Below are 27,717 nucleotides of genomic sequence, written 5' to 3'. Positions count from 1 at the left end.
CACACTCAAGGGGGAGTGTTATAAACTTTGTATTTAAGCGTGATTGTGTAAATCCTAGATTAGATTTGATACTAGTTATTCTTCCTTATTAGGACTTGTATTCCTTGGAGGAGTAGGATTCTTCCCTCCCTTATTACTATAAATAAAGTTACTGCATAGGCAGAATAACACATCCTCTACACAACCCTACAAACATCTCTCTTTACTTTCTCTCTCTCTGCCACATGCCCCATCTTCCCTGCCAGATTAAAATAAGCCACAACCGTTCCTAAATCATAGGCAATTAGTTGGGAAAAGGATCATCTCCGGATCGCTTCCACCAAGTTCACCAAGTCCGCCCATCCGGGCCTTTGAAATTTGATCCAACGGTTAAAGTTATTATAACTTTTAAAATAGCCTCCTGTTTGTAGCCGTTGGATCAAATTTCAATGGCCCGGATGTGAGGACTTGGTGGAAGGGATCTGGAGAAGATCCCTTTCCAATTAATTGTAGTTGGATGTAGCGACAAAGTCAGGAATTGTCGAGAGGAGGGGCGAAATTTAAAAAGGTAAGGTTCTAGAAAAATGTAGATAACCAAATCTTTTTAGATAGTAAACAATAGCAAAAACATCTCTCTTAATATAAACAACTTTGCTACCACTAAACCGTTGATCTCTCATTTTGTTAAGCAGTGATGTTTTCAAAATATTCATAGCAAAAAACGCTCTCGTTACTCAAGCAGTTGCAACTGGTAACTCGGTGTTTACCTTATTAAAGCAACCATTCAATTCTTTTAGTTGCATACCAATTAAGGACTTGAAAATTGATATCCACACGATAGTAATGTAAGTTTGTGAGTCTTGGAAGCTTTGGCCTTTGATTTTCCGGGTGTGAAATGCAAATCCTCTATGTTAGGAACATTAATATCATTTTCCTCACAAAATTTTTAGACATTATGAAACAAGTCCTCAAAGTCACATCAGAAATTCGTTAAAAGTAGTGATGACTAGAAAAAGATATACAAATTTGAGTATGAATGTGAGGCTTAATTCACTCACCCACTTTCTTATTGTAAAAATTATCGTTTGTGATAAAAGAAAAATCAACATTAAGGTAATTTTATGTATTGAAAGTCTTAATATCACATCCAAAACAATTAATTAGGGACCAATCAAAAGATCCAACCAAAAGAACGAGGGACCAAGACAAACCATTAACAAAAAAACAAAGGGACCAAGTCAAACAGAAGAAAAGATAGAAGGAAAAAATAAAAAATAAAAAAAGGAAAGACAAAATGGAGAAAAGCAACAAAAGAAAGAAGAAAAAGTAAAACGTAACATTTCATTTAAAAGGAATGGAGAATCCGACGTCGTTCGGTCCAATGTTTTTCTTTTAAAACACACCTTTTCTTTTCTTTTCTTCTTCCTCGCACATGAGCTGCCTCTTCTGCAATGGGCAGCCTACCGACACCATGGCTTTCCGATGATAGGATGGGCAAGGGGAAGGGCTGAACCAAAGCTTTAGTCATGTTTTCCAGCGAGAGGAGTGGCGTCTGCCACTCCTCGCCCTCACGTAGCTTCGCCACTGGTTGGATGAATATAGGTGCATTAAAACAAGAGTTTAACATTTCTTCGACACAGCCTATATTTCCATAAAAATATCCAAAAAATTATAGAAAAATATGGAAATGGGAGGTGAAGTCTAAACTTCATCTTATATCAACGAAACCCTAAATTTAGGTTAAAATTGACATATATCGTTTGTATTTCTGACACATCTGTTAAATATCAGAGAAATTCTTATATTTCGTCCAAACCAATGCTTGACAATTTCTAAAACTTCGTTATAAATTTCCATTATTTCCATCAAAATCAATCGATATCAATATCAATATTCAATATATCTGCGGATATTTCCATAAATTTGCATATCGATATTTCTACTGATATCGATATTTTAAACATTGATTAAAACGAAGTTTATATCCAAAAAAAAAAAAGTTTAATAAAATCTATTTGGTACACAATAATAGTAAACATACCCGTGAGTTGTTACGGAATTGAAAATTACATGAAAGAGTATAATCAAGATTGTGCATGTGTTGATCAAGTCTTTTGTATACAACAATCTACCAAACGTTAAACATATGTATTGCTTTTACTTAAGAATATTGATGACACAATATGCAATAATCTTTGACGTTAAAATAAACCCTTTTACCAATCACTGAAGCTAAACTTATTGAAAATCAGATCAACAGTGCATCTCACATGGCACCATTTGCATAATGCCCTAAAATTTTATGCAGACAAAAGATTCAAGCATTAGACATATGAGATAACAATAGTGAAGTGTAAAAGAAGCCACTTGGCAGATCCATAAAATGTCACTGTAAAAATTAGCAAAATTGCTAAAATTACTGGCTGAGTTGAGTGTAAAGTGTTTTTATGTGTAACTATTTCTCATTGTGGTTTAAGTAATTGGGAATTTAAAAACCATTATCCCAAAAATTCAACAAATAAAATTTAATTTGGTGATTAGCATAGCATTATAGCATGCACTAATACCAACAGAATTTTGAATTCCAATGTCATGATGATTACTCTAGTAAGTAGTTTTCAAACAAAAAAAAAAAAATCTACTAAGTAATTACAAATTATACAAACATAAATATGTGAGCTATAATCACTGTTCTAAAAATTCTCATCTAACACTGCCTAGGATCCGCTTAGGCGCTAGGTAGCTGGCCACTGACCTGATTAATGCCAAGCCATTTGAAAAATTAAGAAAAGACACCTAGATTTACTGAGCCACCTGCCTAGCCCGCCTAGACCCGCCTAGGTCGTGGCTCACTTAGACAAAAAATTAATAACTTTCATTTTGAATTTTATTTTTTTAATAAATTGTAAGAGACCTATTGCATACTTAAATGAACACACATTATATCATTGCTCCATATGTTTTCATTATGTTCCAATACTTCATAATAAATATGTCATTCTATTTTGTAGTTTATGATGAAATTATATATATTTCAAGTATAAACAGACACTTATTTACACGAAATATAATAGATTTAATTAAATCCGCCTAGTCAGCCTAAGCGCCCGCCTTGGCCCAGCCTAGCCGCCTAGGCACTAGGCCCCAGCCAGCCGCCCGACTAACACCTAGCGTCTTTTAGAACTTTGGCTATAATGTAAATATACCTTCTAAATATAACTTAATTTTTTTTCTAATTAAGCCCATTATTCTCAAGATATATCCAAGAATATCCAACAAGTTCTTACAACCAAATATAGCTTTACCTGTAAGCATCGATCAGCCAATCAAACACAAAATTTGAGATGAAGACATATGAATTTGATGCAAATGTTTGGGAGATGAACAAATTTGAGATGAAGATATACATACTGTATTTTGGGATATGTAAAAATGATTTCAGAATTGCTTGGGGTTACTTTGGTTTTTAGAGAGATGATCGGGACATTGTCGAAATCTAAATCAGAAGCTAATACGCTTTTCTATGAAGCTTTTGCAGTGGGAGTTGTGTCATCCTTAGATGTAAAACATAGAACAATTAAAAGTATTAGTGAACATAAAAAATGCGGATATTAAAATCAAAAGGCATTAGATAGATGTAAAATACATTTCCATTCATACGTACGCAATAATGCCACCACGACACTACAAATGATAGAAAACAAACCTTGTCAAAATTCACTTCCATGTTAGGTCATAATTTTAAATAGGGTAACATGTAATGAGAATGTAAAGATGCAACAATAATCAGAAAATTAGAAGTCTAACTATTTAAGGTATTGTAACGATGCAACAATAATTAGAAAATTAAAAGTCTAACCATTTAAAGGTGAGCATTTAGGAAGTAGTGCATATACAAATAACAAATATAAGGGCTGTAAGGAAAAAACAAAAAATTGGAGCAGAAAGCACACATAAAGCTGACAGGATTCCCACTTCTCGCTAAAGGTGAATTTGAACCACATTATTTGCTAACCCATTTTGATACTAAGTCCACCCCCTCCCCTTAGTAGATAATATCGTTTGTTCAAAAAAAAAAATATATATATATATATATATATATATGCTTATGTACAAATTCAATTAGTTTTAAAATATACTAGTTTGCCTACACATTTTAATATACAAGTGTATGCTTATAAAAACAATGACCAAATGTATCCAAAACTAACAATAAAGTACAAACGTTGATTACAGAATATATAATTTGAGTAAATAACTAAAAAGAAGGGAATATCTCGGAAGTTTTTTTATTTGAAAAAGTTCGGAACCCTTAAAAAATATTTAGATCGAAAATTTAGAATTCTCGAAAAATGCATTCCAATTTACGTTCCAATTTTTCGGAAACAAAACCAAACCAAGGTTGATGCACCTCTATTTCCTTTTCCTCCTCACTTTCCCCATGTCTCAGATCCCAACAACCGACAAAACACAAATTTAAATTCTTCAATGTCAAAATTTCATTGATTAAATACTGAATCAACACTAACTTACGGGCAGACCGGATTCTTTCTATTTTTTGGTTAACATTCCGAGTTCGAAAAGAGGAGATGGTGCAAAGAATTGGAAGTCAACAAAGGAAGGAACATAGTAGTTCTCATAACCTGACAAATTAGTAGTCGTTCCTTGCATATATTTTGTGGAAAGACTTGGAAGTCAACAAACGAAGGAACATCGCAGTTCCCAAATTCATTTGTTATAACCTAAAAATTCAAATTAACCCAAGGATTTCAACAAATGATACGTCACCGCACCTACTGCGTATAGTAAAGCTTACGCATGGTTACACTTTGGATTTTTTAGTTAAAAAAAAAAAAAAAAAATCAGCTGATGGCTTCACAACGGTTATTCACATTTTTGGAGACCATAAAAACTCACAGATGCATTTCAGCTTTCTCTTGGCCACCATCGAGTAATTCACTAACACCTGGAATCAAACCCAAGACGTGTAATGTGGAATACAGGCAAGAAATTTCAAATTTGTCCCCAACTACTGGGCCAACCTGCGGTGGTTAGTTACATGGATGTTCCAAAGGCACTATTGTTAAAATATATACCTTCATTGCAAGGAAATATTCATGTTAAATGATTGTTGTTATCAAATTTTTGTTACATACACTACCAAAAATTTGTACTTGGCTTACGAAATGAAATTTGGCCCAACGAATCAAATCGTCTGGTAAAAGGATTTAACTCGAAGAATTTTTCAATTAGTAGCCCAAAGATGGGCAACATTTAAGGTTTACACAAAGTCTACGCGAAGAGATGTTTTTCGTAGCGTAAGGACAAAATTGTCAGACAAACTTTAGACGCCCACATGGGAAAAATTATGCGTGATTTGTAAGGGTTTGCCCAAAGAAATATAGGTTCGTCGACTTTCCATCTCTGACTCAACGGCTCATTTCATCGGGCAAAGTCTTCATGCAGTTTGTCAAAGGCTCACAATAACCTGTAAAAAAAACTTGTCGGGCAAACTCTTATACATTAAAATGGTCTGTACCTTCTTCTTTCTCCCTTATTTTTTCTTTTCTTCTTCTCCCATCCGCCGCCATTGCCGCTTTTGGAAAACAGTTTATCTCTCACACTCACACTGACACACCCCGACCCAGAAAGTCCACTTGGACTCTGAATCGAGCTGTGCTGGCCGACACCTGGAAGGTGACGAAGCCATAAAATGTGATAGTGTATAAAAAGTGAATAAATTTGAATCTAAAAGTGTCTAAGTACCAGAGTGCGCTACGAGTGGGAGCGAACCCATTTCACACGCGATGTCAGAGCATAAGTAAGGTACAGTAGTATGGGTAAGAATCATACCCTCAAAAATATCCATTAATACTAAGATTCACCATAGATTCTTGTCGATACAAACTCAGCAGCTAAAACCTGGAGGGCACCAAACAGAAGGTGTGAGTAAGAAATAAAACCAAGCTTCCCAAAGTTATTACCTCTCTAAAAGTAATGCCCTAAATGTAAAACCCGTATCGTTTTCCATAAGACAGTACAACATATATACATATATCCAAACCATACTCAGAAATGACCAAAACCACGGTTTGCCATTAAATCCACCATACATTAATAAGTAGGCCAAATGAGCTAAATCAATACAAAGTAATATATCAGTCAGAGCCATCTAAAATGACATGTACAACTTATCCGTATCTCATCAATCCTGGCTAGCATATAAGTCGGAGTCACCTATAGTGACCTGTACGACTTATCCATATCTCATCAATCCTAGCTAGCATATAAGTCGGAGTCACCTATAGTGACCTGTACGACTTATCCATATCTCATCAATCCTGGCTAGCCAATAACTCAATAAGTATACCTGCACACGAGTCGGAACCACCTAAAGTGGTCTGTACAATAGGACTGGGTGTAAATAAATACGCTCAAGTGCTACGATCACGTGAAGACTGGGCGAATAATCGCGGGTCACCTACGAGTTGGAACCACCTAAAGTAGTCTGTACGACAGGACTGTGCACCTACCTTGAATCCAAAGTGAGCATAAGGTGCGGGAGGTGAACATCACGTGAAAGACTGTGCCCTGGCTACGGGCGGGAGCACTAACACCGGGGTGCAGGTTTATGAGCTCTCAATGCATCTCAATATAACATGTGCAACTCATGGCAACCAGTACGACAGTATCGAAGTTGCCTAACACATAACTGTAGTCATGCTATAACGCAATCGATTCAACTAGTACTATTATCTCACCTGAACTTACCTGGGTGTCCTGAGTTCACCTTTGCACTTGAAAGCATTCCCAATAATTATATGCAAGTAATATACATATTGATATACCATGATGCAATCTAATACTCAACCATGTCGTAGCATGTTCAATTATAAACAATACAGTGAGAAGTGTACAATCAATAACGCCCTACTCCCAAACTACTTATTTTCAGGGATAATTATCCATGACGACCCAATTAACACTAATTTAGCTAACTGATTCAGAAAACTAAAACTTGCCTTTACCAATTTCCTTCGCCTTACTCAATTTCCCAAGCAAGGCTTTGGTCTCAAATATTTTATGGTTGCATCTAACGTCTCGTTAGACTGCCTACGTACCCTAAATAGGGATCAAGTCATTCGTAGTTCATATCGTACTTCAAGCATTCACAATAATTATATATAAAAGTAATATGCCTAATCAATTTAAAAGTGTCGATAGAACTCTCAATAATATGTACGATAAAAAGGAAAAGATGCACTCACCTGGAGTCCACGCTAAGATTCTCTAGCACACACATCGAGGCATCCTGAATGATTGGTCCCTGTGACCAATTATCAAATCACATCTCAGAACTCTTATCTGAAGAATATGTAATTCACATAAAACACAACCTCAACGACATTCTAAAATAGTTTGATACCTATTGACCACAAGTCAACCGTTGATCAAAGATCGACGGTAGGGTTTACAACCCTGTATAACTTGACCCGGAAGATCCGCATATCAGATTTTCAATCCGCAACTTCCATCGATCCACAATACGTTTCTAGAATAACATATTAAAATTTCATTACGATCCAACGGTCAGATCTCCGCCAATTGCCTAAAACAAGTGGTCGTGAACATTTATTTTACTAACTTACAAATCCAATTCAGGAAGATCCGTAAGTAGGATTCCCGATCTGTAAATTCATATGATCTTTAAATATTACGTATTATAATGTATCCAATTTTGGTGACGATCCAACGGTCGGATCATCGATTCACATTTTTATCAACTAACGTATCGTAACGAATTTAGGTTCCAACTATCAACCTACGTCATTCAAACGACAAAACTGAATTCAAAACATTCGACATAGCCTAAAAATAGCATTGGCGGCTCACTGGCCACGCGCCGCCGCACGCGCCGCCGCGGGTGCCGGTCGGCCGTCCCGACTCGCCAGAAAATCCAACTATTTCCAAAAATTCTCAAACTTCACAGAAATGAAGATCTCAGTGAGTGGAGCAACTTTCATACCTGCCATGAAGTCCAAAAGTGGACGGAAGATGGTCAATTTTGCCCACGAAGCCGGCGGGTGCCTAAAACTTCCCGACGTCGATTCGTCGTCTACGGTGGTCCAACGGGGTCAAGGTTGGTTGGGTTTTGCTCCTGGGATGATGGGCTACAAAGACCAAGTGGTGGTATCGGCCATTGCTTTGCCGATTTGCTGGAAAATCGAAAAGGGTGGCCGGAGCATCATTGATTTTCGTCAACTTTCGTGGCCTCAAACCGCCTCATACCATGGTCAATCAAGGTGGTTCTTGGGTGGGTTTTGTAGAGGGGAATGAGAGCTTCAAGATGGTGGTGGTGGCATCGAAAAACTCCACCGGAGTTGGCCGGAATCGGCCTTGGAAGATGGACTCGCGGTGGTGCGGGTATGGGTGCACGGGAAGCTTTCTTCCCTTTTTTTTTTTTTTTTTTTTTTTTTTCTTTTCTTTTCTTCTTTCTTTTTGATTGGCTGCAAGCTTCACTTTTATTTTCTAATTGGTTCCTTGTCCCTTTAATTTAATTGGTCCACTAATCCCACAAGGTGGGAATTCAAATATTTAAATAACCAATTTCAAACGTCCATAAGTATACCGTTATAATCCGGACTCGCAAACGAATTTCGCCTATACGTTCGTACCAAAGAGTACTACGAGGATATGCTTAAAGAATAAGTCCCACATCTCTCAAGTCGATGGTCAACGGAAGTCAAAGTCCTTGCCTCTAGGGCCATTTCGTAAATTCACGCTTTTAAAATAAAATAAAAACGTAAAATTTGGAACGGGTTGTCACAATCTACCCACCTTAAGAAAATTTCGTCCTCGAAATTTAAAATCATCAGTCCAAAGTAGAATACTCAAAATTAAAGAGATATATGTATGTAAATACATACACGAGGAAGACACAAAGTGATAGCGACTACATAAAAGAGGATGACATTCCGTCATGATCGGAGCGTAGTGACTCTTCTTTCATGCCTCCAAATTCCTACTATCCTCTCATAAACGTGTTCAAAGCGTAACGCACTTCGAAATTAAGCATGTAATATTTTTGGATCAAGCCTAAACAACAATTAACGAATTAAATAAGTAAATACAAATATTAACGTAGAATAATCTACTTGTTTACTTGCTTAACAACCCAACGAATAATTTATTAATATTACAGTCTGCACCCCGCAAAATCGACAATTCACTGTTGTCTTAATAAGCAAGTAACAATTCCCGAAGGTGCAATATTACCATCTTGCCCCTCAATGGGAAATACACATACCAGCCTCGATCGTACTCATTCACTACCTTCTGAGGCAACATCGTCAATAACATAAATTTTCTACATCACAATCTCAATCAAATATTTATTCGCAATAATCTGTTGTAAATCACAAGCTGCACACACAATATTTGTATTATATTTCGAAGGATACCATACTCCTAAACAGGAATGTAACCGTAGTTACAAGTGACTAGAGTGGAGATAAGGATATACTGCAACCATGCTACTGGTGGGACAAACAAGATGCAACTCGTCCACAAAGGTCTGAGTAACTCATTTCAAACTAATCGTTAATCTAGGGATAGAAATGCAATAAGGAACAACTTCTAATACTCAAAACCTTCATAACGACTTCCAAAGGCTTGGAAGTGAAACATGTAACACGATGAAATATAAATACACCAAGATGATAATCTTGTCAGGTTTCTGTTTGCTGAAATTGGTATAAAAGTCTAGGAGTAGTTTTCTCAAAAAGTCATCGTCCTCTGGACGCAATTAGAAAATTGTAGTTGTCCAGAAAATTTTGAACTCTATAACCTTAATATCCTCACAACATTAATCAAAGGCAAGGTCCATCTAGAGTGAGGATTCATTTAAAACACATCAAAGGAAGCCTCGATTTTATCTCTTCCCTACTTCCACTTTTGATCACGTCACAAAGAGAACTTCTAAATCACATTACCCGAAGAGGTTGACTACATCCCACTTCTATCTTAGTGGTCTTCACAAGTGTCTTGTTGTTGAAATTTCAACACCCAATTTAAGGAAATAACTATTGCCAATACTTCAATTTTTAGAGCAAGAAGAATATTGTTTTCTACTTAAGTAAACAACCACCAATTGGAACATCATATAAGCGTATCATTGGTTTAGCATCCCGATTAATGAATTTCACATTCTTTACATATACCACATATCTCGAACTGCGCATATAAAAAGATACTTCCAAACTCCATTCATACAAAATGATTAAAATCATTTGAACCATTTCTTGGTAGATTAAAGGTAACTCTATATCGATACTCATACTTCCCAATTAAATAGAAAAGGACAGGCTGGAAATGTGCAAGAGTAGATACACGATAGTGCACTCATAGATGCTAATTTAATTCTACTATTGCCTCTGACAGAACTTAGCTTGTTCCAAAAAGTAAATGTAATAAAAAGTTCGAAGATCAATGAAGATTTGGACACACTTTTCTACATAAGAGTCCCAATCAATATTCCAATGAAATTAGAAATTGTTAATTCTAGGTCATAAGTATGATGGTTCATCTTTAGCGGTTCTACCACCGAGAAACATAAGCGTTAACATACTAAGAAAGTCTGAATCCGGATTGACTTATCACATCAATCGATAATCATCATGCATCATCAAAATCTCCCCAGAGAAGTGTCATCTAGCCTTTGAAATAAGGTAATGACTGTTGACTTTAGGTCAATGAATAAGATGGTTCGTTTCAAACGGTTCTAATCGTGAAAAGTAAAAGCAATACTCCGTCATGTTGCCATACCAACTTAACAATGTGGTGGTATCCGCGGTAGGATTTTTGGGATATGATGCCAAAAGTATACGTCCTCGAAATTTACAGTACTACTAACCAACTCTACGACACGAACTAAAAGGTCTTCACAGTTTCCTCGACACTCATAACAATCTAATAGTGAGATATCATCCCGCATTTCGATTCTAATGTTTATGGAAGTGATCGAGAGGTGGTTAGTCAAAGGGTTTTCGTTTACCTAAATAAGTGATAGGGTAAAACAACAATCATGAGTTTAACGTCCTATTGCAAAGCTTATTCCTAAGCTTCCACGATCCTAATTTATTCGGCTCAAGCGAAGTAGTTCATTGATCCTAGGAGGATTTGATGATTGCTTTTCGGATTTCTACAACTCCCAGGATATGTCAACTTACATTCACAAGCCTATTCTCACCCATTTAATAAGTACAACTACGAAAGCAAAAATCTGGAATAGCGTTGATTGAAAAATCCCAATGCTAGAAAAAGACCTTGCCTAAGATCTACTTTCAAAAAGACTTCATCGACAGTCGATCTTCCTCCTAAAGATCCAACCTGAACACAAGTATGCTTGAAGATATTAGTGCTAATAGGGACCGAACAATAATTATCCCTCCGATGATCTTCCGTGAAATGTTACTAAGAAATCAAGACTAACTAAGATTTCCAATCTTTAAAGGATCAATACTAACGGCGATAGGACAATGATATAATTATTTGGTAATATCTCTGGCGATACCTGATTATCAAAACATTAATTTAGGTGATCAACTTGCCTCAAATCTACACTCCCCCCCTCAAGGGAAATCTTCGTTTTAGTTCTATGGACATGGCCAAAATGATCATCTAAAATGTCGTGAAGACAACATAATTGTCCAAAACATAAGAAAAGTTAGCATATCTTTCCATATTCGACGAGGTGGCATCATTTGAACGTCAAACACAAAAACCAAGAGTGCTCACATCACGCGTGTGATGAACACAATACTGCCCAACATATGCTCTGATACCAAACTGACACACCCTGACCCAGAAAGTCCACTTGGACTCTGAATCGAGCTGTGCTGGCCGACACCTGGAAGGTGACGAAGCCATAAAATGTGATAGTGTATAAAAAGTGAATAAATTTGAATCTAAAAGTGTCTAAGTACCAGAGTGCGCTACGAGTGGGAGCGAACCCATTTCACACGCGATGTCAGAGCATATGTAAGGTACAGTAGTATGGGTAAGAATCATACCCTCAAAAATATCCATTAATACTAAGATTCACCACAGATTCTTGTCGATACAAACTCAGCAGCTAAAACCTGGAGGGTACCAAACAGAAGGTGTGAGTAAGCAATAAAACCAAGCTTCCCAAAGTTATTACCTCTCTTAAAGTAATGCCCTAAATGTAAAACCCGTATCGTTTTCCATAAGACAGTACAACATATATACATATATCCAAACCATACTCAGAAATGACCAAAACCACGGTTTGCCATTAAATCCACCATACATTAATAAGTAGGCCAAATGAGCTAAATCAATACAAAGTAATATATCAGTCAGAGCCATCTAAAATGACATGTACAACTTATCCGTATCTCATCAATCCTGGCTAGCATATAAGTCGGAGTCACCTATAGTGACCTGTACGACTTATCCATATCTCATCAATCCTGGCTAGCATATAAGTCGGAGTCACCTATAGTGACATGTACGACTTATCCATATCTCATCAATCCTCGCTAGCATATAAGTCGGAGTCACCTATAGTGACCTGTATGACTTATCCATATCTCATCAATCCTGGCTAGCCAATAGCTCAATAAGTATACCTACACACGAGTCAGAACCACCTAAAGTGGTCTGTACGACAGGACTGGGTGTAAATAAATACGCTCAAGGGCTACGATCACGTGAAGACTGGGCGAATAATCGCGGGTCACCTACGAGTCGGAACCACCTAAAGTGGTCTGTACGACAGGACTGTGCACCTACCTTGAATCCAAGGTGAGCATAAGGTGCGGGAGGTGAACATCACGTGAAGAACTGTGCCCTGGCCACGGGCGGGAGCACTAACACAGGGGTGCAGGTTTATGAGCTCTCAATGCATCTCAATATAACATGTGCAACTCATGGCAACCAGTACGACAGTATCGAAGTTGCCTAACACATAACTGTAGTCATGCTATAACGCAATCGATTCAACTAGTACTATAAACTCACCTGAACTTACCTGGGTGTCCTGAGTTCACCTTTGCACTTGAAAGCATTCCCAATAATTATATGCAAGTAATATACATATTGATATACCATGATGCAATCTAATACTCAACCATGTCGTAGCATGTTCAATTATAAACAATACAGTGAGAAGTGTACAATCAATAACGCCCTACTCCCAAACTACTTATTTTCAGGGATAATTATCCATGACGACCCAATTAACACTAATTTAGCTAACTGATTCATAAAACTAAAACTTGCCTTTACCAATTTCCTTCGCCTTACTCAATTTCCCAAGCAAGGCTTTGGTCTCAAATATTTTATGGCTGCATCTAACGTCTTGTTAGACTGCCTACGTACCCTAAATAGGGATCAAGCCATTCGTAGTTCATATCGTACTTCAAGCATTCACAATAATTATATATAAAAGTAATATGCCTAATCAATTTAAAAGTGTCGATAGAACTCTCAATAATATGTACGATAAAAAGGAAAAGATACACTCACCTGGAGTCCACGCTAAGATTCTCTAACGCACACATCGAGGCGTCCTGAATGATTGGTCCCTGTGACCAATTATCAAATCACATCTCAGAACTCTTATCCGAAGAATATGTAATTCACATAAAACACAACCTCAACGACATTCTAAAATAGTTTGATACCTATTGGCCACAAGTCAACCGTCGATCAAAGATCGACGGTAGGGTTTACAACCCTATATAACTTGACCCGGAAGATCCGCATATCAGATTTTCATTCCGCAACTCCCATCGATCCACAATACGTTTCTAGAATAACATATTAAAATTTCATTACGATCCAACGGTCAGATCTCCGCCAATTGCCTAAAACAAGTGGCTGTGAACATTTATTTTACTAACTTACAAATCCAATTCAGGAAGATCTGTAAGTCAGATTCCCGATCTGTAAATTCCTATGATCTTTAAATATTACGTATTATAATGTATCCAATTTTGGTGACGATCCAACGGTCGGATCATCGATTCACATTTTTATCAACTAACGTATCGTAACGAATTTAGGTTCCAACTATCAACCTACGTCATTCAAACGACAAAAATGAATTCAAAACATTCGACATAACCTAAAAATAGTATTGGCGGCTCACTGGCCACGCGCCGCCGCGGGTGGCGGTCGGCTACCCCGACTCGCCGGAAAATCCAACTATTTCCAAAAATTCTCAAACTTCACATAAATGAAGATCTCAGTGAGTGGAGCAACTTTCATACCTGCCACGAAGTCCAAAAGTGGACGGAAGATGGTCAATTTTGCCCACGAAGCCGGCGGGTGCCTAAAACTTCCCGACGTCGATTCGTCGTCTACGGTGGTCCAACGGGGTCAAGGTTGGTTGGATTTTTCTCCTGGGATGATGGGCTACAAAGCCCAAGTTGTGGTATCGGCCATTGCTTTGCCGATTTGCCGGAAAATCGAAAAGGGTGGCCGGAGCACCATTGATTTTCGTCAACTTTCGTGGCCTCAAACCGCCTCATACCATGGTCAATCAAGGTGGTTCTTGGGTGGGTTTTGTAGAGGAGAATGAGAGTTTCAAGATGGTGGTGGTGGCATCGAAAAACTCCACCGGAGTTGGCCGGAATCGGCCTTGGAAGATGGACTCGCGGTGGTGCGGGTATGGGTGCACGGGAAGCTTTCTTCCCTTTTTTTTTTTTTTTTTTTTTTTTCTTTTCTTTTCTTCTTTCTTTTTGATTGGCTGCAAGCTTCACTTTTATTTTCTAATTGGTTCCTTGTCCCTTTAATTTAATTGGTCCACTAATCCCACAAGGTGGGAATTCAAATATTTAAATAACCAATTTCAAACGTCCATAAGTATACCGTTATAATCCGGACTCGTAAACGGATTTCGCCTATACGTTCGTACCAAAGAGTACTACGAGGATATGCTTAAAGAATAAGTCACACATCTCTCAAGTCGATGGTCAACGGAAGTCAAAGTCCTTGCCTCTAGGGCCATTTCGTAAATTCACGCTTTTAAAATAAAATAAAAACGTAAAATTTGGAACGGGTTGTCACACACACCGTCCTCCATCTCTTCCTCTCCCAATTGATGAGTTTATTTTTTTTATTTATTAAATTTTTTATTTAATTGTGTGATTAATTAATTGATTGTTATAGTTTGTGATTCGATTGTAAAAAGAAAAGGTATGTATTTGTCTCTTAATTATAAGTTAGTATGTTTTAATTTATTTAATTGTGATATATTGTGATATATATATATATATATATATATATATATGTATATATGTGTGTGTGTGTGTGTGTGTGTGTGTGTGTGGGGAAACTATAAGTTATGTGAAATTTTGGAGTTTTTGTATTATTGAAATATATGGAGCTTAGGTGAATTTAATTTGTGCAGCATTAGGCTAGAAAACCATGGTGTGAAATATGTTAAAATTTCAATCAGTATGCTGCTCTGCGATCTAACTGATTTTTGAATTGTCCAGTTCGGACAGTTTGAGAATGCACTAGCATGTGTTTAGGGTTTGTGGTGAACATGGCTAAGTTTCGACCGCGGAAAATTTTGTTGTATCCCTCTATTGTCTTTGAGTGCGTACAAATATTTGTTTATAATATTTACATCTTGCACTTGGAGGACCTTATGGATCTTTATATGTTTGAAAAATGATATCTTTTCTTGATAAACAATTTGCTCAAAACAAAGAATCATTTACTTCTACCCTATGAATTGTCCAAATTCAATACCATCCCAAGCATTGATCAAAGCTGTAGCACACATCATATAAAATGTATTATAAATTTTAAATATTTAGTTAATCACACCAGAAATAAATAATGATACATTTCAGTGACAAACAAAATGTATTAAAATAAAAAAATAAAAACCATGGAAAGGCTAACAATTATGAAATCAACATTCGACGACTACTTTTATTTATCATTGCTATAGTACGACACAAAACCCAATTTTTGCAGCAAAGACAATGCAAAATGTTTCAAATGAGGAAAAAAAAAATGCCAAATTCGATAATATCAAGCAAAGATCATATAAATTAGCCTTCCCATTTCAAAATAAAATCTAGCTCATAATTTTTGGCGCCTAAAATCCAATCCAAACAGAACATGACAAAATAAACAGATAAAGATTGTAATAACCCTTACCCAAATAATCTAAAATTTTATTGGGCCAAGCCCAGCCCCCTTTGTGTTAACTTAAGGCCCAAGGTTAGGTCCAATGACCCAACCCGTGAGCCCTATCCTCCTCCTTTCTTATTTTCTGAAAAACTATTTCAATTCATAACCCTTATTTATTTCTTATTCTTAGCTTTTGTATCAATTAATGGCTTTCGTCACCCTCGCCTCTCGGTCAGCACTTGTCTATCCTGGTATTAGGGCAATATCAGAGTCGGACGTGTCAAAGATGCTCTCAAATTCGTTGATTAAAAATAACCTAAGATCTCATCACAACTTTGCAATTCACTACCTAACCAGCTAAATTTTACCCTCAAGCGGCAAGAAACGATGCAGTAGCCAAGTTGTCCTCGCCTCTGTATAAATGAAACTTGCAAAACAAACTCTCAACCAAAAAAAACAAATCATAAATCTGAAAAAGGCTCATAAACAAAAATCGTAGAAACAGGGAACAGATTGGTACAAAAGACAGAGTCTTTGTTACCAAAACTAACCAAGACTCTTCAATTTTAAACAAAAAAACAACAAATCAATTTGGTTGCCTCCTGTTTAATGTTTAGCCAAATTGTTTGGGTCAATAGTCCATAATCATCAAACCCAAACAAAACCCCAAATTGATTTGAAAAAAAAATTAATACAAAACATCCTACCCGTTCCTATTTTCCATCCCTTTTATGCCGTTTCTCTCTCCCTATAATTTTGGTTTGTACGGACAACAGACCCCTGTCTGTCTCTGTACAATGGCTGCACTCATTAAAATCCATAACACAATCTGGGTTTAAAAATTCAGCCAAACAAAGATTTAAATTTTAATATTTTGGAATCTAACGAAATCAAACTCGCAGTTTTGAACACAAGAAAATTGTAAAGTTGAAGAACCTTACACTAATTCGGTGTTCACTGAGCAAACAAACGGTTGAGAACGACAGAAAGCAAGATTCAAAAGCGAGCCAACAAAAATCCGCAACCAACCGAAGCTGATTTGAAAGCGATAGAAACACAGAGAGTGATATGGAAAACAGAAGAAAAAGCGGGGAGAATATAGGCTAAATGCAAGAGCTTACGATGATTGACACGTAGGCTGGGCAAATGGGTCCTTCAACTGTGCGGAGAACAAAGAACCGACGCAGCACCCAAATGAAGGGCATTATTGACATTTTACCGCACAAATGGGGGCATCAAAACAAGAAACCAAGCAGAAACCAAGGGCATTTCCGTCCTTTCATTGTTAATGAACAGCGACATAAAACTTAGTATATGTATAATTTTATTCAAAATTTCAAGACACCGTAAATGTTAATGTAAGAAATAAAAATTTGAGGCAACTAAATCTAAAGCCTCTTTATTTATTGAGGCCAAAAAGCAGAGAGGAAGAACAAAAAAGCCCGAAATCCAGGCCGGAGAATAATGATCGATGTCATGAGGAGGACAAAGGCGTCAACGAGAGAGAGGGAGAGAGAGAGAGAGTGACAGTGATCGTCAGCAGCAAAAACTCGCCTTATTTCGTTTCATAGAATTCTTCTTGACTTTGTTTGTCCTCTTCTAAGACCAAGTCAATCTCAAAACCCCAAATCACTAATTTGAATAAAGCTGCTCAATTTCTGAAACCCTCATCGTTTTCACCGGGATTTAATATTAATCTGCTGTTTTGTGCTGTCCAATCAGAACCCAAAGCCGATTGGAACCCATTCAAATATTCGGCAGAAAGTTGTTGGCTTCTGCTTGCTTGCGTTGTTCAAATTTTGAAACCGTCAGCTGCTGCTTTTGCTTTTGCTTTCTGTTCTTTTATTTTTCTAGAGAGAGAGAGAGAGAGCAATGTTCTGAAGCTGAGATTTTGAGCTCAGAGAGAGAGATGGTGGTGAGGAAAGTGGGAAAGTATGAGGTTGGGAGGACGATCGGCGAAGGGACCTTCGCCAAGGTGAAGTTTGCCCAGAACACTGAGACGGGTGAGAGTGTCGCCATGAAAGTGCTGGATCGCACTACCATCATTAAGCACAAGATGGTCGACCAGGTCTTATCTAATTTCCCCAAAAACTTACCCAATTTACCTCTTTTCCATGTTTTAATTTTGAATTTCAATAGGTTTCCAATTTACCCACTTTCTGATTTAGCTTGGTTTTTTATTTTTACTGCCTAAATTATCTAGTATTTAGGATTACAGCGTGACCCAGTTTCCAGTTTGAGATTTTATTTTTTTTTATTTTTTTTATTTTCTTGAAAGAAATTGGTTATGTGTGGTGCAGATCAAGAGGGAAATATCGATAATGAAGCTTGTCAGGCATCCCTACGTTGTTCGTCTGCATGAGGCATGTCATATCTTTCTTTTAAGAAATTGTTTGATTTGTGCAGTCAGTCAATGAGGATGAATGTTGTTTTCCGTAGGTTCTAGCGAGCCGCACTAAGATTTATATAATCTTGGAGTTCATTACTGGTGGCGAATTGTTTGATAAAATCGTGAGTAGTCTAACTTTTGAAATACTACAACCCAATTTGGAATTTTGGATCATTAGTTCTTTGAGAAAGTGGTGATGCTAACACGGAAGCCGCCTGTTTTTAGGTTCATCATGGGCGACTTAGTGAAGGCGAAGCGAGGAGATACTTCCAACAGCTTATTGATGGGGTGGATTATTGCCATAGCAAGGGAGTTTATCATAGAGACTTAAAGGTGTTGATTTTATAGCGTTTAGCTTGCTTTTATGATCGCTTCATTTCTATCATGAAATTCTTATTGTTGTTCTTTTGCAGCCGGAGAACCTGTTGCTTGATTCTCTAGGAAATTTAAAAATTTCCGATTTTGGTCTTAGTGCTTTGCCCGAACAAGTAAGATTCTATCCGAATCATTCTTGTTTCATTGTTTGACATTTTAACGGTTGAGAGATTTGATATTTTTCGGGATTGCTGACATTATATTGGTTGTGAGATTTAATATCTGTCAAGGCTCATTTTTGTGATGTCTCATTGTTTTGACATTTTTTGAGAGATGTGATATTGTCGTTATTGTTGACGTTATATTGGTTGTGGGATTTAATATTGTCGGGACTCATTCTTTTGATGTCTGCACATAGGCAGTCAGCCTCCTTCGGACAACCTGTGGCACCCCTAACTATGTAGCACCTGAGGTAACGACAAATTCTAGCTTCTGCGTTAAATGTTGACTATATCTCAATTGCTGATTCTCTTAGTTTCAGTTGTTTTCGTGTAATGCGCTAATTTTCTTTTCTTATACACTATTCTGTGCTCTAGGTACTCAGTCACAAGGGTTATGATGGTGCCGTGGCAGATGTTTGGTCCTGTGGGGTTATCCTTTATGTCCTGTTGGCAGGTTATCTTCCATTTGATGAGCTTGACCTAACCACACTATATAGCAAGGCATGAACCTCCTTCATGTTTACTATTCTCTGCTTATTTTTCCATTGATTAGATAAATGATATTTTGGATCAATATTTGAAAACTATGAGAGATATTATGATTACCTCAGCTAAACTGATAACATTGAAGGGGTGATCAAGTGTATTTGGTTGTGAAGGAAAGTAGAAATGATGTCTCTGTTCTTGCACATGCTAGATCTCCCTTGACATTATTTTTAGGTGCAGTTTCTAGTGGATGCTAGGTTTGATTCTTTAATCATCTAATTTCTGTTGCAACTCAACTCAATACTTTTCCTTCTCTGTTGTCTAGTTTTCCACAAGGATGTTAAAGTAGGATGTTAATACCATTGTTAATATTAAGTCATTATCGTTTAATTTCTGCAGATTGAGAAAGCAGACTTCATGTGCCCATCTTGGTTTCCAGTGGGAGCAAAATCCTTGATTCACAGAATTTTAGAGACAAACCCAGAAAAGGTAAGTATTGGCTAAGTTATAAGACATTGTTCAGTTTTTGTATGCATAAAGTGCACATTTTAAGGTTTCATTACTATTTCAATATCTAACAAAGACACGATCACAAAATGTTGGTGTCAGTCTTTTACATTAATTCATATTGCTTTATAATGGACATCTTAAAGTGTTGGAATGAGATAATGCATGTAACTAACCAAGTAAGGGTGAGGTGTTTAATAAAACAAATGGTAGAAGAGAAGTATTTGATTAGCAGTATCAAGGCCTATGCTTCATTTAATAGGAAAACCGGAACGTGTCTATTTAGCATTTGACCCAACATTAAGCTTTTGCTGTGAATTTTGACTTTTCTTGAGTTTGTCACCTTTTTTTTATCTCTGTATTGTTGTTTTCCTTCCCTTGTTTGGTGTTTTCTTCATGCCAAGGGATATATACAGGGGAGACTGTCATATTTGAAATTTCAGATACAAATCACCTTTGTTCTATGTTCATTTTTAAAATTTTTAACCTTCAGCAATTAAGAAAAAGTTGGTATTGCTTTACTAAAGATTATACGATATTCCACTGCTATCTAGCTTTATAGTTTTCCTCGAGCACCAACGTTACTATGTCCTCAGATTTCTTTCATCATTAAATGATTTATTTCCAATGCATGTTAAACTGTCAAGTAAAACTAAGTTTTTCAGAACTTGGTGTGCTAATGATTGCTAAAGAACTAATGTTTTATGTGCTTTCTGAACACTTTCCTCCGGCTATCACCAACCTTGCATTGGGCCATGATACTCTTCTTTCAGTAACCAATCCCAGTAGGGGTGTGACTGTTAAAGGTATCATAAATTGGTCCAAATAAAAACATTCTTTACTGGAAGTGGAATATGACTGATATAAAGTCTTTACTTTTACGTGTGTCATATCTGCACTTGTAATGCAAGAGAAATCTAATTATAGATTAGCTGGAATATGACTGTAATAAAGTTGGTACTTTTAAGTTTCTATTTAATAAATTAACAATAAAAGTACACCGTGGAAATTTTCTTGGACAGCAGTTAAGATCCTAAGTTGGAATAGTTCATATTAAAAGTAGAAGCCTAGTTGTTACCAACAATAATTCACTTTTCCTTTACTGAGAATTATGAGTGCTGGCTTGTGCCGTTTACAGTGGGATATGCCCCCTAATTATTTTTCAACCGACATAGCCTCGCATTTTTTCTTTTTAACGTTGTCAGGATTCAGGACCCGCTCATGGCATACATTTGCGTTCTTGGTTATGTTTTTGCTATTTTTGAAAGTTTATTTCCCACTCCATTACATTATTCATCCCCCTGAGTGGTTTAATTCAAAAGTGTGGACAAACATCAAGTACTTTGAAGGAAGTGGAATGAACTCTATGTAATTATGTAACAAGTGTTCTTGGATTTACAGTTCTTGGTTCTCTACTTCACTGAGTTATTTTGGTGGTTGTTTCTGAAAAGTTTGTGTGTGTGATTGTGTCAATGCAGCGTATTACAATTGAACAGATAAGAAATGATGAGTGGTTTCAGAAGAATTACATTCCTGCCCGACTACTTGAATATGAAGATGTAAATCTGGATGATGTAAATGCTGTTTTTGACGAAGCCAACTCTGAGGTTGTCAAAGACTGAGATAAGCTGCATTTTATTTTGTTGAGATTGACAACACAAGTAACTCTCTTGTTATATATGGTTTATAGCAGGAACAAAGGGTTATCGAGCACCATGGAAATGAAGACATGGGTCCTTTAGTTCTTAATGCATTTGACTTAATAATTCTATCTCAAGGCTTAAACCTCGCAACAATGTTTGACCGTGGAAAGGTAAGATACTATCTGACTGGTTAACTTCCTTTATATTTATCCTTTAGCTATTTGGTAAATCATACTTCCAGTTTTACAATTTGGTGTTTAGTACCGTGTGTTACCCTCTCACCCTTTGAGCATCATGGCCTTTGCTTATAAATACAAGTTTGCACGAGAGAGTTTATTTATGCCAGTTTTCTACTTATCTGATACACGAATTGCTTCCCCAATTGTAGGATTCTATGAAATATGAGACACGCTTTGTTTCACAAAAGCCAGCAAAGGTTGTATTATCCAGTATGGAAGTTGTTGCCCAATCAATGGGTTTCAAGACACACATTCGCAACTATAAGGTAAATCAGGCTAGATCTATACTAATCTTTATTTTGGGTGCTTCATTTTACTTCCCCTTTATTTTGTTTACCAATATCATGATATATACAAGTCTCATTACTTCTATTTTGTTTGCTGTTTAATATGCGTGCGCAAGCACATGCCTGTTTATAATTCTGGCAGGACGATCCTGGATAGAAATACTTGAAAACTCACTCCTAAACGTGTATATTTCTGTTTTTTTTCCAGATGAGAGTGGAGGGTCTTTCAGCAAATAAAACTTCTCATTTCTCCATTATTCTTGAAGTAAGCTTTTACTTCTGATGCGACACTGAACCGAAGTCACCCCTACCATTTTAGTAGACTGATTATTTTTAATTTTTTTCTATTGCCCGCAGATTTTTGAAGTTGCTCCGACCTATTACATGGTAGACATTCAGAAAGCCGCTGGAGATGCTAGTGAATTCCTCAAGGTTAGTTTTCAGTTTGCTTCTAACTATTTTTGTTTGATATCGATGACATGGTAGCTTGTACCACCTGCACGTGCATGTATGTTGGTTGTGTCTGAATGGAATAGATGTGCTTCTGTTATACAGTTCTACAAGAACTTCTGTAGCAATCTTGAGGATATCATCTGGAAACCTCCTACTGAAACTAGCAAATCAAGGATCGGCAAAAGCAAAAGTAAAAAGCGCTGATTTCTGACGTTTGTATCATCTACTTTCGGTTATCAGTGCTAGACATGTACCTTGCAATGGTTTTGACCTTTCGGCGCATTGCATGGGGTGTTCAAGTTGTAATTGCAGTTTACCGAACCCTATCAGGAATCTCCTTCCCCGTGACACTACAGCACCTGAAGAAGAGGGAAGAAAAGAATCCAGAAGGAAAGATATGTATTTCGTTTTTGTTTTTTCATGTAAAACTTTGTAACTTTGTACAAACCGAGTTGTTTTAGCGTAAAAGTTCGTATAAACCGAGTCTTAATCAGGATGTAAGGAATGTTAAAGATATGAGCATAGCCTCATATGGATCTCCAGTTCTCTCTCTCGCTCTCTCTTTCTTTCTCTCTCACAGACACTATCCCACGTACTATAAACTCGTAGCATAAAATCTTAGATACAAACAGTTGTTCCACGCCATCGCTCCGATGTTATACAACAAATCAATTATGAAATAAAGAGCTGTTGATGACAATCTGATTTCCCAGTGAAATTTTGTAGTATCCAATGAGTCATTTTGTTTCGTTCAACATTTTGTCGTTCATGAGATTTGAATTTGGGACTTCTTCCCTCTAAGTAGGCTAAATGGTCATTACACCAGCTCCTACAGCATGCCTTATCACTCGCCATATGAACCAAGGCTCAGCTGTGCCATGCATATCTCCTTCAACATTAATGATATATCAAAATGCAACACGAGCTTTTCGGCATGTTTTTTCTAGCCTGAATCAAATAGCACCTCCGAAGTCCCCACATGAACAAGTTCCGTTCACAAATCTGTGGAGGCGCTTGCTGTCTCGAATGATCATCTCCCTACCAGTCAGTAATGACACAAACTTAACAAAATTATGGCAATCTCTGCACATAACGATGCTCTTGATGACCCGAATTGGTGCAGCATTTGGCATGTTCAACAATCCAAAAGCAATCGCTAACTTTTCACTATGATAAGCGGTTGGAATCGAAGTCTGCTCTTCATCCTCCTCATCGGTTACTTCCAAAATTTCTAGTGACTGATATCCAAGACTCCTGACTCGATCAATCAAACTTTGTACGAATTTTTGTGTGTCTGCGCTGTAAGGATGTAAATTATCGTTCGGTTGAAACGAATAGATCTTGTCTCTAATGCTAATCCAGCTCCAGTCCCTTAATTTTTCAAGCTTCTCCTCTTTCATCATCTTTCTCACCTTAGCAACGTCCTTCAATCTTCCTGCAGAGTGGTACAAATTAAACAACAATGTGTAAGTCTCTGTATCTTTTGGTTTTAGCTTGAGCAACCTTTCAGCAGCATAAAATCCCAATTCTAAATTCCCATGTCTTCTACACCCTGCAACCAAGATCGACCATATAAACTCGTTCGCTTGAGGATCCATTTTCTTTGCCAGATCAATCGCTTCCTCTAACCGACCCTTCCTTACGTACATATCAATCAAGCAGGCAAAATGATCCAGCACAGGCTTAATCTTATAGTCCTTTTTCATCATCTCAAAGTAACCGAGGGCTTCGTTGACCATCCCAGCATGGCTACAGGCCGAGAGAACACTCACGAAAGTAATCTGATTCGGCCTTACTCCTGCAATTCTCATATCCTCGAAGAGCTGCAGTGCTTGCTGAGTCCGGCCATGCTGTGCAAAACCTGCAATCATAGTTGTCCACGATATCAAGGTTCTCGTAGACATCTCCACAAAAGCTTTACTTGCTTTCTCAATACTGCCACATTTGTTGTACATATTGACTAGGGCAGTGCCTACTACCATATCTTCGAGAAACCCCGTCTTAATGGTCTGAGCATGAATCTGTTCTCCCTGTTCTAAGGCCACTAAACCACTACATATAGCTAAGATACTCGAGAAGGTGAACAAATCCGGTTGCAAGCCTGAACGGTTCAGTTTCAAGAAAATGTTGAGTGCTTCAGTTCCGCTTTGGTACGCTGAAACATCGTCCTGTGCAAGATCCATAATTAGTGCATGGCCTGCAATCATTGCATTCCATGTAACCAAGCTGATAGCTTCCATCCCATTAAACAACTTTCGAGCCTCATTAATCTGTCCACATTTGAGGTATAAATACATGATAGCGTTCTTGATTGGTAGGTTCAATTCGTAGCCAAGTTTTATGCTTAACGAGTGAACCTGTTGCCCCACACTCAGTGACAGCATTACACAACACAAGCTCAAGACATTGGTTAGGGTGTACTCATTAGGTCCAACGCCCTCGGAAAGCATCTCAGTGAAAAATCTCAAACCTCTTGCAGCATCACCGTTATCACTACAGGCTGATATGGTTGCAGTCCACGAGATAACATTTTTTTCCTCGATTTTCTTGAACGCTTTAATACTGGATTCCAAGCTTCCACATTTCGAGTATAAACTGCAAAGACAGTTGCCGGTACTAGTGTCAAAATCGATCTGGTATTTGATTATATAGCCATGCAACTGCTTCCCTAATTTTAAGGACTGCAAAGAAGAAGAAGCATTCAAAACAATTCCTAGAGTGTAATTCGTAGGATAAGCCCCGGCTTCCAGCATTTCCTTGAAAACCCGAATGGCAACTTCTGGCTGCGAATTGTGAACATAACCCGTTATCAAACTTGTCCACGAAACAACGTTCCTCCCAGGCAGATTGTCAAAAACTTTACGTGCACTTTCCATGATTCTACATTTTGCATAAACATTGACAAGGAATGTTGTGACAAACAAATCTTGGTGGGTTCCGGTCTTTATGATGTGGGCATGCACAACTTTCGCTTCTGAAGCCGAATTCCTGTGTATACATTCTTGCAAGACAGGGACATAGTGAGTTGATTCAACCTTATCCCCCTCTCTAATCATCAAAAGCGCTTCTCGGAAATCCAGAGACTTGGGGAGTTCCGAACTTCGATCTGAATTGGTGATTGTCTGACTTTTCGGATACGAAACATTTGTGCTCTGCCGATACCAAAGGTAGGACTTTAGTAAAAACATTAACAACAAACAGTGTAATTTAAAGTTGTGCTACTTTTCACTTCAACTATTTACAGAGTACAGAGTAGCACTAGTTTTCATGGTTTCAGAAAGAACATACTGCATGTACTTAGCTTTTCTTTTACTCGAGCGATATTCTAATTTAATCCAAACGACAGAATGCAGAGGGAGAACAAAACACACAAATAACAGAAACAAAAGATTTCTAGTACCTTTTCGGAAGGAAGAAAATTTGTGGGGTGTTTTCGGAATTCTTGGTCGAGTTTGAGAGTGCCACTGAGAGCAACTGAGGGCAAAGAAGCCATAGAAAGGCTTGGGGAGGTTTTCTTCAAAGAAATTGCATGCGGCTGGAGGTGCAGAGGGAGGGAGAGAGGGAGAGAGTGTTTATTATCCACTCCTCTATCTGTTTCGGGTAAAGTTTTGTGGAGGGAAGTAATGCTCAACCAAATAGAGTCCGGGAATTGAACCAAATTACACTATTGCCCCTCCATCGGTATAAATAATGAAATTGTTTCTCTTTTTTGGCTAATATAAATATACAATTTTCTTTAGCTTAAAATACAAATAGAGAATTGGTGAAGGAAAATTCAAGGAATAAAATGAGAATGGTCTTGTCATTGGTGCTGGGGTTTGAATCCAGACGGGGTTACTATTTTGGTGGCGGAGGCGATGGCTTTGAGGGAAGGTTTGAAGTACGCCATGCAAAAAGGAATAACTAACGTTATGGTGGAGGGCGATTCTTGGCTTACTATCTGAGCGGTCCAAGGTCTGTGTGGTGTCTCTTGAAACTTTTTATCCATCGTTGATGACATTAGGTGGTTGACTTCACAGTTTATTAGTATCAAGTGGAACCATATCTTTAGTGAGGCAAATTTTGTTGCGGATGCTTTTGGTCATCATGACCTTACTGTTTCTGTTAGTTTGCTCGAGCTGTTTATTTTCTTTACTGTACTGGGAACGGTTGTATTCGCGATTTCTCCCTTTGCATGAAGTTTTTTCTTTATCAAAAAAAAAAAGGAAAAAAAAAAGAGGGTTATAACATCTTTTTGGTCAGCAAACTTTTTTTTCTTTTTTTTTCTTTCCATATCCATGAGAAATTGAGGATTCGAACTTTGTACATAAACGTCCCGAAAATAAACAACACTAAACTAAGAGTTCAATTTTGGTCATCAAACTTGATATGACCTAATCAAAGAAAGTTGACATTATTACATTAATGTTATGGATTTTGATCAAAAATTGAAAATGAATAAGGTTTCAATCAATGAAAATTAACAACTAAAGACCATATCCAAAATCTTCATTTTTTCCCATATCCACCAGAGATTGAGGATTCAAATTTGTACATACTCGTCCCGAAAATAAATACGACTAAATTAAGAGTTAAAATTTTGGTCACCAAACGTGATATGAATTAATCAAAGAAAGCTGACATTTTATTCTGTGATGGCATGTACCGCATGTATGGAGATAGTTGACTTTCTCCATCTGTGAATGGAAGGCCACTACTGTACATGATAGTTTGCATATTTGTAGTTCAAAACTCGAAATTTCTGAGTTGAATACTGACCAAAAGAAACAAGAAGAAATGGCTTCACCTCCATTAGGTTTTTTGATTGGAAAAATTGTATCATTTGTTGAAAGCAAAGTGTCTCTGTTAGAAGGATTTCATGACGAAGTTGAAGATCTCAGGCTTGAGTTGCTGACCATGAAAGCGTTCTTGTCAGATGCGGAAAGGAAGGGAGAAGCCCTTTCTGAAGTAGAGAAAACATGGGTGGCAAATGTAAGTTACGTATCCCTCGACCTTTAAGACATCCTCGATGAGTTTACCTAT

At 37.4% G+C, this 27,717-nt stretch overlaps 2 protein-coding genes across 3 annotated transcripts; one reads left to right on the top strand and one right to left on the bottom strand.

The window, feature by feature from the left end:
- The first annotated feature begins 17,521 nt into the window (after positions 1-17,521).
- On the top strand, positions 17,522-23,385 carry LOC137708908 (CBL-interacting serine/threonine-protein kinase 8-like). Of its 2 annotated transcripts, none has more exons than XM_068448075.1 (14): positions 17,522-18,223; positions 18,456-18,518; positions 18,595-18,666; positions 18,770-18,877; positions 18,958-19,032; positions 19,278-19,331; positions 19,456-19,581; positions 19,966-20,055; positions 21,552-21,680; positions 21,767-21,886; positions 22,105-22,221; positions 22,451-22,507; positions 22,600-22,674; positions 22,798-23,385. In XM_068448075.1, exons 1-14 carry the CDS (start codon positions 18,065-18,067, stop codon positions 22,897-22,899), a joined length of 1,347 nt encoding a protein of 448 aa, XP_068304176.1. In that variant the 5' UTR covers positions 17,522-18,064; the 3' UTR covers positions 22,900-23,385. The 2 variants fall into 2 exon arrangements, with proteins under 2 accessions (XP_068304176.1, XP_068304172.1); XM_068448071.1 differs by having other exon boundaries at positions 21,764-21,886.
- A 169-nt stretch (positions 23,386-23,554) lies between these two features.
- LOC137708920 (pentatricopeptide repeat-containing protein At3g24000, mitochondrial-like) lies at positions 23,555-26,243 on the bottom strand. Its single transcript, XM_068448083.1, has 2 exons — positions 26,096-26,243; positions 23,555-25,847 (listed from the first exon to the last, which is right to left on the bottom strand). Exons 1-2 carry the CDS (start codon positions 26,186-26,188, stop codon positions 23,649-23,651), a joined length of 2,292 nt encoding a protein of 763 aa, XP_068304184.1. The 5' UTR covers positions 26,189-26,243; the 3' UTR covers positions 23,555-23,648.
- Between the last annotated feature and the right edge of the window lie 1,474 nt (positions 26,244-27,717).

The sequence above is a fragment of the Pyrus communis genome, chromosome 1, assembly GCF_963583255.1.
Source record: "Pyrus communis chromosome 1, drPyrComm1.1, whole genome shotgun sequence".
Taxonomy (NCBI): domain Eukaryota; kingdom Viridiplantae; phylum Streptophyta; class Magnoliopsida; order Rosales; family Rosaceae; genus Pyrus; species Pyrus communis.
The sequence above is the reverse complement of the archived record's forward strand: the minus strand, read 5'-3'. Positions and strand labels throughout refer to the sequence as shown.